This window comes from Oenanthe melanoleuca, chromosome 5 (genome assembly GCF_029582105.1).
Source record: "Oenanthe melanoleuca isolate GR-GAL-2019-014 chromosome 5, OMel1.0, whole genome shotgun sequence".
In the NCBI taxonomy this organism is placed as follows: domain Eukaryota; kingdom Metazoa; phylum Chordata; class Aves; order Passeriformes; family Muscicapidae; genus Oenanthe; species Oenanthe melanoleuca.
The window spans coordinates 43,758,185-43,776,332 of NC_079339.1; the positions used below are offsets into that span (position 1 = coordinate 43,758,185).

General features: G+C 37.5%; 1 protein-coding gene across 2 annotated transcripts in view; it reads right to left on the minus strand.

Moving 5' to 3' along the window:
* The window catches only part of PTPN21 (protein tyrosine phosphatase non-receptor type 21), a 43,853-nt gene that overhangs the window by 7,154 nt on the left and 18,551 nt on the right, over positions 1 to 18,148 (minus strand). The window contains exons 7-19 of one of the 2 annotated variants that reach the window (XM_056492548.1): positions 16,945 to 17,032; positions 16,599 to 16,687; positions 14,136 to 14,223; positions 13,378 to 13,457; positions 12,122 to 12,223; positions 11,532 to 11,592; positions 10,854 to 10,938; positions 7,286 to 8,751; positions 5,099 to 5,236; positions 2,595 to 2,816; positions 1,336 to 1,464; positions 798 to 1,032; positions 98 to 258 (exon numbers count right to left, since the gene is read on the minus strand). In XM_056492548.1, the coding sequence (XP_056348523.1) occupies positions 98 to 258; positions 798 to 1,032; positions 1,336 to 1,464; positions 2,595 to 2,816; positions 5,099 to 5,236; positions 7,286 to 8,751; positions 10,854 to 10,938; positions 11,532 to 11,592; positions 12,122 to 12,223; positions 13,378 to 13,457; positions 14,136 to 14,223; positions 16,599 to 16,687; positions 16,945 to 17,032 (2,944 nt within the window). The remainder of the gene's footprint in view (positions 1 to 97; positions 259 to 797; positions 1,033 to 1,335; positions 1,465 to 2,594; positions 2,817 to 5,098; positions 5,237 to 7,285; positions 8,752 to 10,853; positions 10,939 to 11,531; positions 11,593 to 12,121; positions 12,224 to 13,377; positions 13,458 to 14,135; positions 14,224 to 16,598; positions 16,688 to 16,944; positions 17,033 to 18,148) is intronic. The other variant, XM_056492549.1, reaches the window with a different exon arrangement.

The window sequence follows — 18,148 nt, forward strand, 5'->3', positions numbered from 1 at the left end:
CCATAGCTCTGACAAACACCGTAGCATATTTTGGGCAGGTCATTTACTCTCCTATTACCTAGCATTATCTAAAGCCCAAGAGAGAAGCAGAGCTCACCTCATTGTGCTCCAAGCAGGCGATCATGATCTCTGCCAGGATGACCACCCCAGTCCGCCCCACGCCCGCGCTGCAGTGCACCAGCAGGGGAGGGTTGGAGCTCTTCGGGTCTGCTGTGCTGTTCGTGTGGCGCCGCACCGACTGGATCTCCTCCAAGTACGCTTCAAGGTCAAGATAAGACTCATTAATTTAGGAGGTGAAGCCCCATAAACTGTTCTGTTATGCTGTTGGACCACCAGAAAGCAGTAATTTAACAATGGACATTCCACAGGAAAATGATATATTGTGTAAATCACAAGTCATGCCCCAACCATAGCAATACAGGTCTATAAGGATCTATAAGGAACTTTTGCAAGGATTTCCTTGCCTTGTTCTCCTATTCCTACTGAAGACGGCTTATGGCCATCTTGCTACTGCTTTACCATACTCAAATGTGTAGTATGGAGTGATATTATGTTTTATTCTATATGGACTTCTGGTAAATTATTTGCTTTAGACAGAAAGAGTCACTTTAATAAAATGCCAGGTATATTCCTGCAAAGAATATCGTTCAGTATCTCTCGCTGGTGTGAAGAAAACTTTTACAATGGAATGCTTGGCATACTTGTCTAAAGTTACCTCATGTATAGCAACCATTTTAGAAAGTATTAAAAAACACCACAAACCACACCCCAAAACAAAGCTATTAAATACAACTTACATAAAAATCCCTTTAAATCTTCTGGACAGCCATGCTCTGGCCAGTCAGTATACTGCAAATGCCAAACCGTTCTCTCCTGTCCTGTGAGAAGATGTTTAATCTTCAAACCCGTAGTTGCATAGCAGCCTGAGTCGGTACGGAATCGCGTGGTAATCTTAAATCTTCCATATGTCACAGTGTTGTGTCTTGAGCCAAGACGTGGCCAGTATCTGAAGCTTTTTTCTCTCCCACTTTCCTTAAAAGTAGAACATTTACTGTTAACAAGAAACCTAAGAACATTGTTCCTGTAATAACAACTGTATCTCTCCTCTATTAAGTAGTACTAGTGTGTTACAGCCTCTTACTGAGAAAACTAACTTTCCAGCAGAAAGTTTGCAAATTCATTATTCTTCCAAAGAAATCAAGGCAGAAAGGGGTCACTAGAAACTTATCTTTGAACTGCCTATTTGTTGGAGCAAAGATCCTCTTCCTCTAAAAGATTATAAAAAAAAAGTCATGGTGGAATTTCTGGGAGAAACCTGACTCAATTTATACTCACTTCCTCTGCCGTCACCATAGCTATGATGGCAATCCCTTGTTCCCAGATCATCTGCCAGAAATCCTGACATGTATTTTGCAAAGGGCCCTGCGTAGCAATGTAATCCCACTCTATGCCACCAACAGAGATCTGTAAAAAGAAAGACATTAGATTAGTAATTATTGAAAACCCTCTCCCCAGTTCAAATGTCAGTCATTTGGAGATGCACAAAATGAAGAGACTGCAACACCACAGAAGTAGGAGCCCATTGTGAGTTTTATCTACCCCATTTTTTAGCAGATATTGTCACATTAGATGCAGGAGAGACACAATTGTATAGCTTCATAGGTAAATAAATGTATTTTTTATCATAAGCATAATGTAAAACTGAGAACACTAAATTGTATTTCTCTTTTCTGAATTTAAGGTATTTTAGCAAATTCAGGTTTATAGAGGCTTTCATACCCTGGTGCTGTAAATACTCTTAGGGTACTAGTTGTTGTTTCCTGAAAAAATATTATCTTGCTTGAGAAGGGTCAACATTTGTGAATAAAGCAGAGAAACTATGATGCCATCTTAGTACATTAACAGATTCATTAAAAAAAGACAGCAACACAACTACAAATGCTGCTTTGACAATCTCAGCTCTTTTCAGAAAAAGCATGAAGCCAACTGTAGTTACACTTAGAGCAGATAAAGGTATTGAAAATCAATGAACTGCCTTCCAGGTTCTTGAAGTCACTCTTCAAATTCCTTTAAACAGAGCTTAAAGAGTTAAGGATGGGGACAGAGGGCAGCTGAAGGTTTGAAAAAGCCAATTTCCCCCTGGCTCTGGTAGCTCCTCTAATCATCCAAAAAAGCTTAAGCTAGGAGCTAGCTTACTGTCCATTGTGGATACAGTCTGCAAGTACAGAAAAAGAAAAAACAATGATTGTTACTGCAGCTCAAAAACATCATAGTCACTGCAGAGGATCCCAGTTTGTTTTAAACCTATTTGCCTCCTTAGTTCTGGGAAGAATGGACATGCCTTCTGTTAGTAGCAATCCCCAGAAGGGAACACAGTAAAGAGACAGTAGATCAAAGCAACACAGAAGCAAAATGCAGAAGATCATTCCAATAATTAACCCTCCAGGTTCCTGCTTTCCTCAAAGAAACCTCTGGAGAAGAAAGAGAGAGATGGAGGGGTTGTCACTCATCTTACCAAACCAAAATTGATAGCCAAATGCATTTTTAGTTACCACAAGAACTGGGAAATTTTTCTCCCAGAGCATTTCTCTCACCTTGATATGAGATGCGTTGATGTAGCCCGTGTTGTTTTCTTTGGTTGGGACCAGCTCCACCCTGGTATCATCGTAAGGCAGCACGTCCTGGAAGCGGTTCCTCTCGGCATTCTCGGGCAGCCGAGCGATGGAGCACTCGCCGTCCACCAGCCGTTTCTTCTGGATGCGCTCGTACTCCGTGAACACCATCCCCTGCTCCAGCCGCTGCTCCAGCGTTTTACACTGCAAGGCACAGCACAGAGCCATCAAAGGCACATTTGAGCTGAGTCTGTTCTCACAGAATTCCTGAAGGATAAAAGGTATGTACTTTCTTCTCCTACATACCTCTTCAATGCCTTCCCAGCTATTAATGTTTCCACAAACATACCAGAATAAATTAGAGGCAGCCCTAACCAGCAGGAATTTTGTTCAAGTGAAAACTAAGCAGCCTGTTATACTTCAATAGGTCACAAAGATTTATGTGGATACTGCTGGTAAAGGAAAAACTACTTCATAGTTTCTGTAAAGACAACCCAGCTGGGGAGAAAAAAATTGGCCAACCAGGCAGCTATGCCATACTGCATTCTGCTTCAAATGCTTTTGATCCACCTGTTCAATATAGCAGCAAGATGACATAACTTGAAAGGTCTCCTTTAACCTTATAATAATAAAAAACCCCAGTAATAATAATAAAAGTTTGGATGGAGAAAAACTAAATTTTGCTTACATCAGGAAAGCTGCCTTAGAAACTTGCTTCAGCTAAAGTATAAACCCAGATTTTTTTATAATAGTATAATTCAATCTTTTTTTATTTAATAAACTGCTCACTCCTCCCCTTTATTCTCTTGAGACCAAGTTGCTTCTAAATCATAAGACACTTCTGGAATTTCTGCATCTCTTTGCCAACAATAATTAGAGGAATAATATGTAAGATTTCAGCCAGAAAATTTCATCTATGTCACATGTCCCCAGATTCTTACAGCAACTGCTCTGTGGTATCAGGTCATAGAAGTGTCTTATATCAAGTAAGTATGCCAAATGTTGCAGAGGAAGGTGTAAACTTCCATCATATGCAATTTGCACACCAATATATCAACTGCACAAACTCCTTTTATTACCTTTAGGCTAAATTCACATCTTTAAACTGATAATAACATGAAGCTGAGCAATGAAACAGGCACTGAATCAACACTAAACTTATCTTCTAAAATACCTGCACTCTGGACTTCTTTCATGTCACATGTCTACTTTGCATTGCCTCTTCTCAACTGGAATTTATTCTACCTCTACATGATTGCCTGAAGAGAAAGTGTAGTGACATGACTTTGTCATAATTTGACTTTGTGGTTTCTTCTTTGCCACAATGCTTTAGGCAGAGTTAGGTGAATACAAACACAGCTGAATCCAGTAAAGGTCAACCCAAAAGAGATGATGGCTCTAGCTAAGAGGAAATAACTAACACAAGTACTAAACCTGTACTTCAGTAACACAATGTTAATTTTTGTCCCTTAGCATCTTAAGCCATGTATATGTAGTTCAACACAGTTTTTACTGAGTGATTTGCAATTAATTTTCTTGGTCTGTTCATTTAAACTGCAGCTGGTGAGAGCAGGATTATTCCTTCAGGTTCTAAGCCCCAGGTTAGATCCCTAGTGACTAGAAACAAAATTGAGCTAGAGAGGACCTGCAGATGAGATTTAATTCCAATCATGCTCAGAATTGGAGACTATAGGTACCACTCGTGGAAGAATGGGCAATAATCACCACAGAATTTGGTGCACCTAGCTGCTCCCTGGTCAGATGTGTGATGGCAGCACTGCTCTTCATAGCCCATCACAGCCTGAATATTGACTGCACTTCTAATGATATATGGAACAGGCTGAAGCAGATATAGTATGTTTTTTTATCCTGACACAAGCTGATGGAGTCTTGTATTTCTCAAAGAATGATCCTCAAATTCTAGAACCTGAAGTCCTCTCATTGATCTGACATTTTTTACTGAGTTTAAAATTTCAGCAGATCTTCAAAAAAGTTCCATCTATATTTTATGGACTCTACCTGAAGAAAACAGATAAATACAATCTGCACAAGTTGCATTCTGAGGATGCAATTAACTGCAAAACTTATTCTAAACACCATACGAATTTTTAATAATTGCAAATAAAATCAATCTCACACTCAGAATTTTAAGTTGCACAACTTTTTACTCTGGAAAACCCAAAATTAAGAAAGAAAACAGGATCAGTTGCAGAATAACATATCAGTAGGTACTAGTTAATTCACTTCCTGTATGTTCAGAGGGTAAACTATAGTTGAATCATTGCCATCTTAAAGAAAAATCTGAGTTACACCCAAAACTTCTAGCAATGACTCATCAATCAGGAATCTTTTTATTTGATTTCTATTCTCAGCATTTGAGTTGCCTTAATATGAAGCATTTTACAGTCAATAAAATGTACCATTCATAATCATGTAATTTTGAAAAATTGCCAGGGTAAATCACGCATTAAAAAACGCCAACATACTCGTTCATCATTTGTTGCTCTTGTTGATTCTTCCTTCCCCTCATCTGGCAGAGGCATTCTAGTCAATGCCAGTCCATTTAGGGCAGCTAGCTTCAGAGGCCCCATTTTTTTTGCATCATTTTTATTCTTTTTCATACCCTGCAAAAGAGAAGATAAAATTTGTAAATATTCTTAAATATCTGATGCAGTTATAAAGCAGAAACCAGATGAGTTCAACTAAGCAAAAGATACTTCTCTGGCCCCTCCTGTGAACAGCTCTGACCTTTTTCTTTGATAAGCACTGTAGTGAGAGATTAGGGTGGTGGGACCACATTCCTCCAAAGACACAACACAAGTCTGTCTTCATTCCACACAGGTTAATGAAACTGCATGAGAATGACAAATATTGTTCTCTAAAGCTCATGACTGAGGGTGTGAGGTGGCAACTTTGGATAATTAACATTCTTGAACAGACCTGGGATCACTTCCCAAACCCAAAAATATGCAAAAACTATTCCTTGATAGACTACTCAGTTTGCAGGGACTTTTCTTCCCTACAAATGCAATGACCATAACTTTAAGATATTTGGATACAGTTAAGTGTTTTACTAAGTTTGCAACAAACTTGACATACAAAACACGAACACAGAACTGCAGACAGATTTGAGTCCTAGACCAGGCCATGAATGTAAATTATGTAATTACCATCCATTATTTGATGAAAAATATCAAAGGGGGATTTCTATGAAAGAATCAATTCAAATTATTCTTTTAAAAAGGATAAGAGGAAATTTCATCATTCCTGATGTTGCTAAGTTTAATTGTTAACAAAAATACACTGAAAATATGAGCGCACATGCTGCTTGAATGATAATCAATGCTTTCAAAAGTTAAATGGTGGTAAGAAACAGGAAGACAATATAAGAGGATGAGACTTCATTTAAAAGTGAACACAAACACAACAATAAAAAGTTCATTGAAAAGCAAAATGTGCAAGCATTGGTGGGGGCCAGCTTTGTCTGAAAATGTATTTTTTGGGGAACAAATACTAAGTAACTATCTAAATGTGAACACCAGGAGGAAGGTATCCTTTTTTTTTTCCCTATATCCACATTAAAAAAACAGGATAAAGATGTAGAAAAACATACATAATTATAAAATGAATTTAAGCTAATGGAAGTTAATTTAATTGTGTTCAGCTCCATGTATAGCACATCTGACAGACAAAACTTGTGAGAGTAGTAACTATTTCAATACATAGCTTTTTCATACCTTATTTTTTGCAGTATCTGCTGTTACCACAGCAGTACAAGTTATATAGCAGTTCCCCTGCAGTCCAATTTGTGCAGAAAACTATTTGACACTAACTCAGGTATCAATGGATTTTAAAAGGCAAAATAATAATAAAAAATGGTCTTCCTCTATTAGCACCTGAATTCTGCCACAAAATACATAAAACTGAACAAAAGTTTAAAGCCAAGGGGGTGCTAAGGAGTGCCAGTGAAATTGTGCAGTCCACACAGACCTTGATGTTTCTGTGAGGTGGGAATTACAGGAAAGGTGAAACTCGCAGGTTTTCACTATTTACAGTGTCCTAAGATTGGAGAAAGAGATATTGCAAGCAAGAAATACCTTCAGTGGTATAAAAACAGCTTGAAGAGAAGGCAAAAGGAAAAGGATATGAAAAAGGGAAGGAATGAAGTAAAGAAGAGAATGCAAGGAAAGAATTTATTCCTTAAGGTGTCAGGTTCCCCTCTTAGGTCAGAAGAATCAGGCAAACAAATTTTTTAAAAAGTAAACTTTTCGGCTACATATCATTTTTCAGCGAGAGAAAGATGAGCAAGTTCAATGGAAAGAGTTGCTTCTGCTCCAGATAAGAAGTAGGGCAGAGCAGGGATCTAGAACTGATTTTAAACTGGCTCCTTCTAAACTTCCTAGCCAGGTTAGGTTTTCAGATGGATGGAGACTGCACAGCTGGATTTGTGGGTGGACTAAACACACAGAACTCAGACATATCAGAGGAGGGCATAAAAGATAACTTAGCAAAGTTAACCAGGAAATATAGAACTATAAAGGTCAAGCTTAAGGTAGCTTTTAATTCATGTTTTAAAAGCATCTCAGGCTGATTAAAAGAACCCCAAACCTCAAACAAATACAACAATCAACTGCTACAGACAACCCAAAACAAGACAAATAGTATCCACTTACACCTAGAGGGGGAAGGCCTTCCACAATATTCTTCTTCCCAGACAAAAGATCGGACACGGGTCTCTTCTTTACTGAATCTTTCCTTACTCTGTATCTCCCTGATGTTGTAAGATCAGATTCTGACATAGATGGAGTAAGCAGTCCTTCCCCTCTTCTCTGTATCTGGCTTTCTACTAGTAAATGAACAGGGCTCATATCTTTCATTCTCTTTTCTGCCTCTGTGATATGTAATTTAGGCTCAAGAATATGCAAAGGGCCAGCAGATGAAGCAACAGAACTATAAGGGTAGTTTAGTACTGAATCATGAGAATAACCTCCCATAACAGATGAAAGTTGGGTTTGATCTTCAGGGAGAGGAGAAAGACTTGAACAGGCCTTATTCTCTTCTTCAAATTCTTCTTCTTCCTCACTACTGTGAATCAGCATTGTGGCATCTGAAAGGGTTTTCTTGTGATCACAGTTCACGCATTCTTCTTGCTCACCTTCCTTTTGCTTCGTTCTCTCCATCAGAATGTTGGGCTGTGACCCTTCTGAGATAACTCTTGGAAGAGTCACATCTGCTGCAGAAGCTGACATGGTCCTCTCTTTAATTCTTATTCCTTCAAAGCTGGGAGTCAAGCCTGCTATTTCAATACTGTTCCTTTTCTGCAGCTGAGCGTGGCGTGCCGATGTCAGAGGTTCGCTGACCTCCTGAAGAGAATGTGCCACAGGCAGGCTGTCTTCCTGAAATGTCTGGACAGAATGGTGCACTCGCCTTGTGATAAGATCTGGATTGCTGCTGCTGATGTAGATGTGTCGAGACAGGTCTGGAGTACTGTTTGCAGGCCTTGGGTACGGGTATGGGGGAGGTGGTCGATAGACTTGAGTCTTCATTATATTCGGTGCTGGGTAATCCTGAGACTGCAGCTGCACGTTTGTCAACTCAGGCACACTGACTGCCCCAACAACTGGGCGCTTCTCAGCAGGATAGGGATAGGGGGATTGGCTATGGAAGCTGTAGTTCAGGTTAAATGGATAATGGTTAGATTGTGGGGCAGCAAAATGGGCATGCTCTCGAATTTCAGGCTGACTGTAAACCAAGGCATCAGGCCTGCTGTAAGCATATGAGTTGCTGATGTTAAGGTTTCTCATTGAATGACTCTGCCTATCTGTGTGCACCATGCCCCTGTTGAGCTGTCTCATCACAGTCTCATAGTCTGGTGTGGGACGATAAGAAGGTGGTATTAGTGCACTATGTCTGTGTGATGGGACATAATCAGTTCTGAGGACATCACTTCCAGTAATGCTTGGGTTAGAGGACATGGGGGATGGCTGCAAGTAATGCTGAGGATTGTTCAAGGAGTTTGTGCTGTGTGCACTATAGACACTCCCATTGCGGATCCGACCACTGTAGTCATGAGGGGCTCTATCCAAGCTAGTCTGAGAGTGACAGTAGTATCCATTCTGATTGCTCACAAAGAGGTTATCTGAAAGTAAAGTTTAAGAACAATCTTTATGTCCAGGACATCAAACAGATCCTCAAATCCTTATCCTCTATTAAGATGTAGCTAAGGCAATGCTTGATATTTTCCAAACCTCAGTTATTCTTAGCTATGTATTGAAATGGGAAGGAAAAAAACCCAAACCAAAATCCCAGCTTTTCTCTTGTTGTTGATACTCAAGGTATACACACCAGAATAATGTCTTATATTCACTTCAATCATGCAAATCCCTATGGGGAAACACTATCTGTTTACAAATAACTTTCTTCTTTTCAGGATAGGTTTCCTAAGTTTCAGTCCAAAATAAAAAAAGTCCATATCAACCTTAAATCACACCACTGAAAAAATCAATGTCTACACTAGCATTTGCACCAATGTAATCAGTTTGAACAGCAAAGAAAGAAAGAAAAAAACCCCAAGAAAAATAATACAAAACAAAAATACCATCAAAACCATAAAAACAGTCCCATAACAAGCAAAAAAGCCCTTGCTCTTCTCTTTACCACTCCTTCAGGATGGATGTAAATATAGCATTGCAAAAAAAAAATCAAATTACCTTTTCTCCAGATATTTTGGAGACAGTTTAAACTACCACCATGTCTTGTTCACACATATTATATATACCTACACTGTAAAGAAAATGGTCTAACATCCAAGGCATATTTAATCATTTCAATTGCTACTTCAGTGGATGTACAATTTGCCAGTCTCCAGAGGAGAACAATTCAGTCATTGCTCTAGATGCCTTCATGATTTAACTATCTGGGTTCACCAAAATAATTGCCACACTTATGTTAATAAAAATGATAATCAAAAACTTTTTTATGAAATAAAAGTTAAAAAAATAGGACACTTGTAGTAGCAAGTACCCAGAAATACTTAAAACACTAAACTGCAAATAATTTAGTTACATTCTGAATGTAGCTGAATACCTGTATTTCATTCAGACCTGTGTAACTGTTTTGATAGAAAATGTGCCTATTCCCTTCCCAGTGATGTGGCTTTTTAGAGTACTATTTATCCAGAAGATTTGATAGGAAAGTTCCTATCAAACTTGAGGAGACTTTGCAAAAGGTTAGATGCAGCCCTTCTGAGCAGCAACTTTGTTAATTAAAGACACAATGTGTAACAATCAAAATAATGAGAGTAAGAAGCCATGGCTCTGCTGTAAACTGCTAAGATAAGGAGTCTACATTGCCTGAGAATATTAGTCAGGGTTTGATTGGGTTTTTTTTCTTTACCTTGTAGTCTAGCAAACTTAGACAAATGTCTCTCTTCCTGCATTCTGGGTTTGATTTTTAGTTGTGTGAATTGTCTTGGGGCAATGTCTGCAGCTATTAAGACCAATATTTACAAAGATCTCACAATGCTATAACATACCAGTTATGGCCAAAAAAAGACATAGTCAGCTTAAACTCACACAAGACACCTCAGCCTACAATTGCTGTACATACTTATCCTAACTAGAATTGCTCATCTCCTATATGAGAGGATATGGAGGAGGAACAGTGGAGAAAACTGGGGTTGTTTAGCCTGGAGCAAAAGAGGCTCAGGGAGAACCTTACTGCTCTCTACAGCTATCTGAAAGAAGGCTGCAGTGAGGTGTGTTTGTGTCCTCCCAGGCAACAAGTGACAGGACAAGAGGGAATGGCCTCAAATTGCACCAGGGAAGGTTTAGATTGGATATTAGGAAATTTCTTCTTGGAAAGGGTGGTGAAGCATTGGAACAGGCTTGTCCAGAGAAGTGGTGCAGTCACCACCCCTGGAGGTATAGATGTGTAGATGCTACGTGTAGATGTGGCACCTGGGGACCTGGTTTAGTGATGGATTTGACAGTGCTGTGTTGATGGCTGTTGATGATCCTAAAGGTCTTTTACAACCTAAACAATTCTGTGATTCCACAACTGCATTTCACATTAGCCTATGTATCTAGAGTAGCAGCAAGTACTTCAATGACTGTTCTAGTACAAACCTACCCCATGTTCACCTGTTAATTTATTCAGCTATAGCTAAAGTAGCTACAAATATAAATTATAGCTTTTACCTTCTAAAACTGAGTAGTGTGGCCATGGATTTAATGAACTTACCTTGGGAAGATGCATATGGTTCACTGTAATGACCATTGTAATGCAGCTGAGGTGGTGGAGGCATCATGTAAGGCTGAGGCTTGGGCTAAGAAAGCAAACATCTTACTGTTACTTAAAAGCTGATTATTCATTTTAAAATAATTATTGAAGTTTTTTTAATACATAATGTATACCATTTATATATATATGTATAATATTATTCATATTATATATAATACTCTATAAATAGTAATAATACATATTATATTGTATTATAAATGTGTATAATATTACAAACAAGCACATACAAAGCCTTAGTCTTAAACTATTTCTCTAAATCTGCAATGTAAGTTTCACCTTTGAGGTCATATAAAAAATAATTTAAAAACCAGGAAAAAAATTGAAATCACTCTCCACTAACCCAAGACTGTATCTTGCCATCTGACATCTAGGAGAGTCTCCTAAAGAGAGGGTTGAAACTGAAAACAGAATTGTTTAAAATACTTTTCATTGCAATTGCTTTAATTCCACTATTTAGATATTGCACAGCAGCTCTTCCTACAAGTCAGAAACAGTTCCTCACATACTCGACTCATCTTTTCCACTGCTCATTTAATTTCACTGAAGGGAGCTAATATTTGATTCAAAGTCAACTGAAATCTATAAAAATGCAAACATAAAGCTATTTGCTTTCCTTACCATGGACATCCTGGATGAAGATCGTCTTCTAACAGGATTCACTGTAACGGGCTGAGTTTGTCTACAGAAGAAATTTAATGGTAAGAAACTATTCTTAAGAATTAGCAAGACCCATTTCAAATATCAGAAAGCACTCCCAAGATTAATTAAAAATTACTCTACATTTCCAGGACACAAGCCTGTCTTAGTCTTCCACAAGAGTCTCAAAAGGAAAAAGCTCTGTGCATTAGCCACCATCACAAAGTGAAAATCAAAAGCCCAAGATCAAAATACCTCAGGTAATCTCCTGTTCTACAAGTCAGACATAAAACTGTATGAGGACTGTAATGTTACAGATGTTACAGGAATTGGAAAGCATTACTATACTGCATTAGCATTTGCATGTTCTAACATTGATGTTAATGGGAATGAATTTTCACGATTTGTTGGACTGGCTCCAGGACATAAAGTTCAGAAGTCTTAATCTCCTTTTCCACCCCACCCTACACTGCACCTGTGCTCTGCATCTCATAGCAAGACAGGTCAAAACATAGCATGATACAAATGCAGGAAATGCTATTTTTTAGTGAGAAAGATGTTTTTAAGCTCACCCTTTGGGAAGTGAAGGACGAGAAAGGATTGGAAAGCGTGGAAGGGAAAGAATGAGGGAAGATTTCTGAGAGCCCTCCTCAGGTGGAGAGTCCAAGGAGTCTCTAAAGACAAGGTATGTACAGATTTAGAAAAAAACTCCTGAAGTTGATACAGGCATGCATAAGACAGTTTTCAGCTGCAGGACTAGATGACAAAAAATCTTAAGAGTAGAGATCATCAGCAAAGTTTTTTTGAGGACTTAACCTCATGTAAAACCACACTGTGGTGAAACAATTACAGTAAGTAATCCTAGACATTTAATATAGAACTACAGATCTGACATTATTTAGACAGAAATGCACAAGTCCCGCGAATGCACTACTTCTATCAATTCTTCTTATCACTCTTAAAAGACAGACAATTTACAAGCTTTGAGGTATGAGGTTTACTCTATTTCAAATTTATCTTACTTCTCAAATAAATTAGCATTAAACATACTAATGAGTCACCCGTGGCACAAAATACTTGATTATCTTTGCACTGACCTCAGCAGATATCAAACATCTGTCTTCCCATGTACAAAGAGGAGTGAAACATGGGAAACATGCTTTTCCAATTATAGACTATTCACTGTGTCTAATTCTCTATTTTTTGACTGAAGAAACTAAACTGAAGAAAAGCTGTTCCTGTAAACTAGCTCAGATTCCAGCCATTGATTTACAAGTTGGAGACCAGCCCATTTAAATTTAATTTGATGAATTGTATTAAATTTGCTTTGCACTGGTGCTACTTGAGCTATACAGATTCCATGGATACCAAAAGAACCACATACCTCTTAGCTGTCAATCCAGCACATTTCAGGAGTGCTTCACATACACATACACTTCACATACCCTTTTAAAGCCTCTGGTGTCCTTTCAGAGCAGCTCACCCAAACACAGGCCAAAACCCTGCTGGTTCCAGTAGCTCACTAGCAATATTAGACCCCAAAGCAGCTGAAGTCTCTCACAGCACTGTGATCCAGTAGCAAAGCCCAAACATTTTTGCTTATGGTAAGATTTCAGCACTTAATATTGTCCTCTATTACAAAGCAGGGTGTGTTTCAAAAACTGGTGGTAAGTACTTTCTTAAAAAAGATTAAGAAAATGAACCCAAGTCATTAATTACTACCATCTAATAAAAAGGACAGTAAAGGGTTTTGAAAGGAAGGAGGAGACTTCACTTCCCAATGGAAGCTGCAAGGGTACCAAGAGTTCTGCTGCTGTATTCTACTTACAGGCTGCATTTATTTAGTCTGTAAAATTTGTGTCTAGCCACACACATCCTCCACACATATTTTGCTGTTTCCATATCTTCCTGCCAAAAAAACAAAACCCAACATTTGCATTAAGTCAAACATTTATACGCTTCACTTGCTTTCAGACAAGCCACTGAAATTTTTAAGATTAAATTACCATTGACCAATTTAATTCTAATGTAACTTCATTAATATCACCAGATTTTTCCTAAAACTCTACTTTGCAGATCTAAATATACACTCTAGTCTAGCAAATTTCTTAGATTTATGAAATTTGAAAGTAAAACCTTTTGCTCAAGACACTTATCAGCTGTAATACTAACATAATTTATAGTTAAGATTGCCATAAGATTGTCAACAGCTGCCTTTTGACAAAAGCAACTGGTAGATGCTGAATAAAATTAATTCTGAAAAGAATGCCATGGCCCATTCCAGCAAAGCTCTAAGGCAATATTTATCTTTAATTGCCACTGATTCAAGTACAAAAACCATGCTAGAAATTTTACTGGAATGGATGAAAATGTTTATGAACACATAACCAAACACTTCAATGTACTCAACATAAAAGGTCCAATTTTAATGCCTTCCCATAGAAAGACAGTGTTAGTATATTTCACTCATACAGTTCAAAGCTGCTTAATATATAAATAGTAGGCCTTAACCTTTGAGTTAAATTATCAGTTTTAATTTGTTTTTATTTACTGATGACTTAGTGAAAAAAATTAAAATGTACTCACAGTTTGGAACTGAATTGTCTCTTCTTTGTTTGCCAATTCTAATGCAAAAAAGGATTTATTGTGGGACATGTTGGCAATATCATGCCACCTGCAGACAAAAAGGACAGGATATGACTGGACAAGCTCTGACTTTCAAACCACAACAAATGCAAAGCAGAACCACCATCAAGAATGTGGATAAAGAATGTTCTCATGAGGGGAAGAGGAGGGGCAGGCACTGATCTCTTCCATCCTGTGACCAGTGACAGGGCTCAAGCAAATGGCCTGAAGCTGAGTCAGGGGAGGTTTAGTTTGGATATCATGAAAAGGTGTTTCACCCAGAGTGTGGTTGGGCGCAGGAAGAGACCCCCCAGAGAAGTGGTCACAGCCCCAGCCTGACAGAGTTCAAGAAGCATTTGGACAATGCTCTAGGACACATGGTGTGACTGTTGGGGTGTTCTGTGCAGGGCCAGGAGTTGGACTCAATGGGCCTGATGGGTCCCTCTCAAGACAGTACATGCTGTAAGTCTATGATTCTGTGAAAGAACTTTTTATCATCCTGTGAACAAGTTCATTAATCTACCTGAACAAGTTGTAGACCATTATTTCCATGTCATTAATGGCTGCTGAAAGGAAAACATGTATATGACTAACTTTTGGGAAGATGTACATGTACAGTAAGATTTGTCTTCTATTTGAAATTCTTTCTAGTGTTCTTAAAAAAAAAAAAATCAAATTTCAACAAATTTAGTCATCAGTAAATTAGAATATCCCAATTGCTTGAAAGCAAACCATACATTCCAGGGAAAAAAAATTAAACCTATACCAAACAAATCCTTTAAGGCATTATTAAGCACATTTTCTAGAACTCTTGCATGTTGACAGATGAAAAAAAAATTAGATTGCATAAAATATATTTATTCATCTTCTTTTTAAATGCAAATTTAGCTTGAACCACTAGTATTAAGTTACTGTAAATAAAGCCTGTGTCATAGATTTATTAGAAGAATATTCTGCAGTACACAAAACCAAGGAAAAAGCATGACTTGCATATAGGGCTCTCCCTAAAGGTGTTTATATGGCTCCCATTTGCATTACATAGAGGTATCTGTTAGCATTTTCCATAGTTACTGCCTCATGTATATGAGGTAGAGAAACATTAATGTCTCCATTTTGATGTAGAACAAAAATCCCTCAAATTTAAGGCCTTGGTTCATAAGCCTTTGGGGCACAACTATGAAATTAGCTGAATCAATCTCAAGCATAACCTCATTTTAAATTATACTAATGGGTTATTTGCCTATGCTTTACTGCCACCTAAATACCATGATATTGCTATCCATGATGGAATTGCCAATAGTCATACAAAAAACAACCAAGAGAGCAGAAAACTGGATCCTGAAATTGGAACAGAAATACTTTCTGATGCTTCCCAATCTGCAACTTTTTTTCTTATATTTACAGACACTGCATCCGAAATTCTTTGAGAATTTATGTGAAATGCATGTACAAAACTTTATTCCTCTCCCTGTGCATTTGGTAAGTATATTTGTTGTTTAATGCTGTAGAAAGCAGAGGAGGGCACTTTGACAACTCCAGACAATTAAAAAGAGCTCAGCATCAGCTCTCCTATCACAGCAGAGATAGAAATTTTTCTGAAGGACATTTAACTATAGTGAATTTCTAAATTCTGTTAAAACAAAACTACTATCAGAAAGAAGCATAGTTGGCTACTTTCTCTAATCCCAGAGATTTATCAGTAGTGATGTTCCAGTAATTGTTGCACCATAGGATTTCAAGATTTCTGTTCATATTCAGTCAGAAATTCAATTCTAGAAGTTCAATTCTGTTCATGAAGAGCAAACCCTTTCCTGCTTTAGAAAAAAATCTCAAAATGTTTTTTAAAAATTATTCTGAATTCTGCTCAAAGATGCCCAAGCAACTCCTGTCAAAGTCAGTGGAAAGCCATTTCATGTGTAGACTGAGTTTTAAGTGTTTAGGTAAGTCAGAGCTCTGTCTACAATTTATAAGAACATTCAATAATAAACTAAAACAATTTATGAATCCAAAATATTTAAAACATGTTATTGTATATGTAATCCACATATATTTATAATATATGAAAGGAACTCCTGGACAATTTCATGAGTGAGTATGAATATATGAATGGATGTGACAATGTCAGGATTTAAGATGCCCTATGTGCAGAGAATTGTTCCTTTTTGATTCAAGAAATGTTTTGCAATGCGACTGTATATGAAATATTACTGTCTTATAATTAATCTGTCTTAAAGAGATTAATTTTGCAGTTAATACATTGAGAAATTCCCACTGGCTTCAGTATTCACTGTAGCATGATGACTACGAGACTATGGTTTACCAAATGCATAAATACACAGAATATCTAGGAGGCCTTGATGCTTGTGAGGAACACACTTAAAATGTGAAGTTCACTAAAATATTCTATGAAAGAACAATACTAACCTAAATACAACAGGAGGACGACCATTTTTGTGTTTCACAAAGATACCATCAAGACATGCTCCAATGAATATGTCACTTCCTTGGCTGTCCTGCAAGAAGTAGGAAAAAATTATGCAAATACAGAATATGTCACTTCCTTGGCTGTCCTGCAAGAAGTAGGAAAAAATTCAAGTACAGTAATTCAATGCAAGTACAGAAAAAAAAAGTCTTCGAAAGCAAAGTTACATATGAAACAACTGCTTTTATAATTCTGGAGGAGAACATTCTTGGTGGTTTGAGGTTTGGGTTTTATTTACTTTTGGCAGGAAGTAACCACTCTAAACAGGGAGAAAAGGGCAATATTTACCTTTGCGGGATAGGTCTCTTCACCATAGCCCTCCATTCTTTCTACTTCTTGCATATATAACATTTCTGCATCAGGAGGAGTAAGGCCTCTACAAATAAAATAGAAATCAGCTAATACTGCCAATAAGAAAAAATTATCTTTGCTTTACTCTGAATGACACTGCCAAAGCTTGAAAAGCATCCCCAGGATACCCAGGCGGCCATTAAATGGTACTGTTTCTATCTGTACCAGTGACTGATATATTTGGCTCAGCCTTTTACACTTTGATTCTAATAACTTCTTTCTCTCTGGCATCTTTAGGGGTAAATGGCAACAAAGACCAGTTAAAATTACCATCTCTACTAATGGTAGACAATTATCACATTCTTGATCAATTCCAGCACCGTCTCCACATTTCCTCACTTTACCAGAGGCACACATGTTCAAGACATGAATGTCCTCTATACTGCCATAGGGGAAATACAAAGTCTGGAATTTTATGTCTCAGAAAAGACAGTTTCATCTTCTAGATGTTGACTATTTTAGTGTAATACTTTGAAAACATGAGATCAAGATAAAGGTAGGTAAAGGTAGAATTCTTTATAATTAGACCAACTGAAAGTTTTCTCACAGACTTGCAGTAGTATCACAGGGCTTAAAAGCTTGTGTTTACAAACCCATGAACATACCTGTTACCTCATAAAAGACATTATTTCTATCTGAAAAATCTTATCATGCTCATTGCTATGTCTCCTGATACTTTTTCAATCATAAATCTGTCAATTTCTTCACTTTTTCCGAATGTCATGAAGATTAAGTTTTCTTTGCTGAACCTGAACCATGTAACCTTGTTACAAGTGCATTTCAAAGATAAGTGAAACTGCAATTTTCAAACTGTTGTTTTAAAACAATACAGGGGAAAAATATTTAGTATTATTCACATAGTCACAAATGTTTTTAATTATTGAACTGATAAAGAGAACTTAACTTTCCTTTGTCCTGGACTACTGCACCTTAGCTCCCTTCTAAGTTCATAAGCATTTTGGCACAGTTACTGTCTCTACATTTCTCCTGCCCTTAACACCTCCCAACATTGTTTAGCAAGAAACATTCTTACTGGAGCCAGAACTTCATATGAACAAGAGTCAGAAACATTATACAGGTGAAGTCACACTATTTAATTGTGCCCCGTATTCTTTTCAAGCTGAATCCTCTAATTTATTTT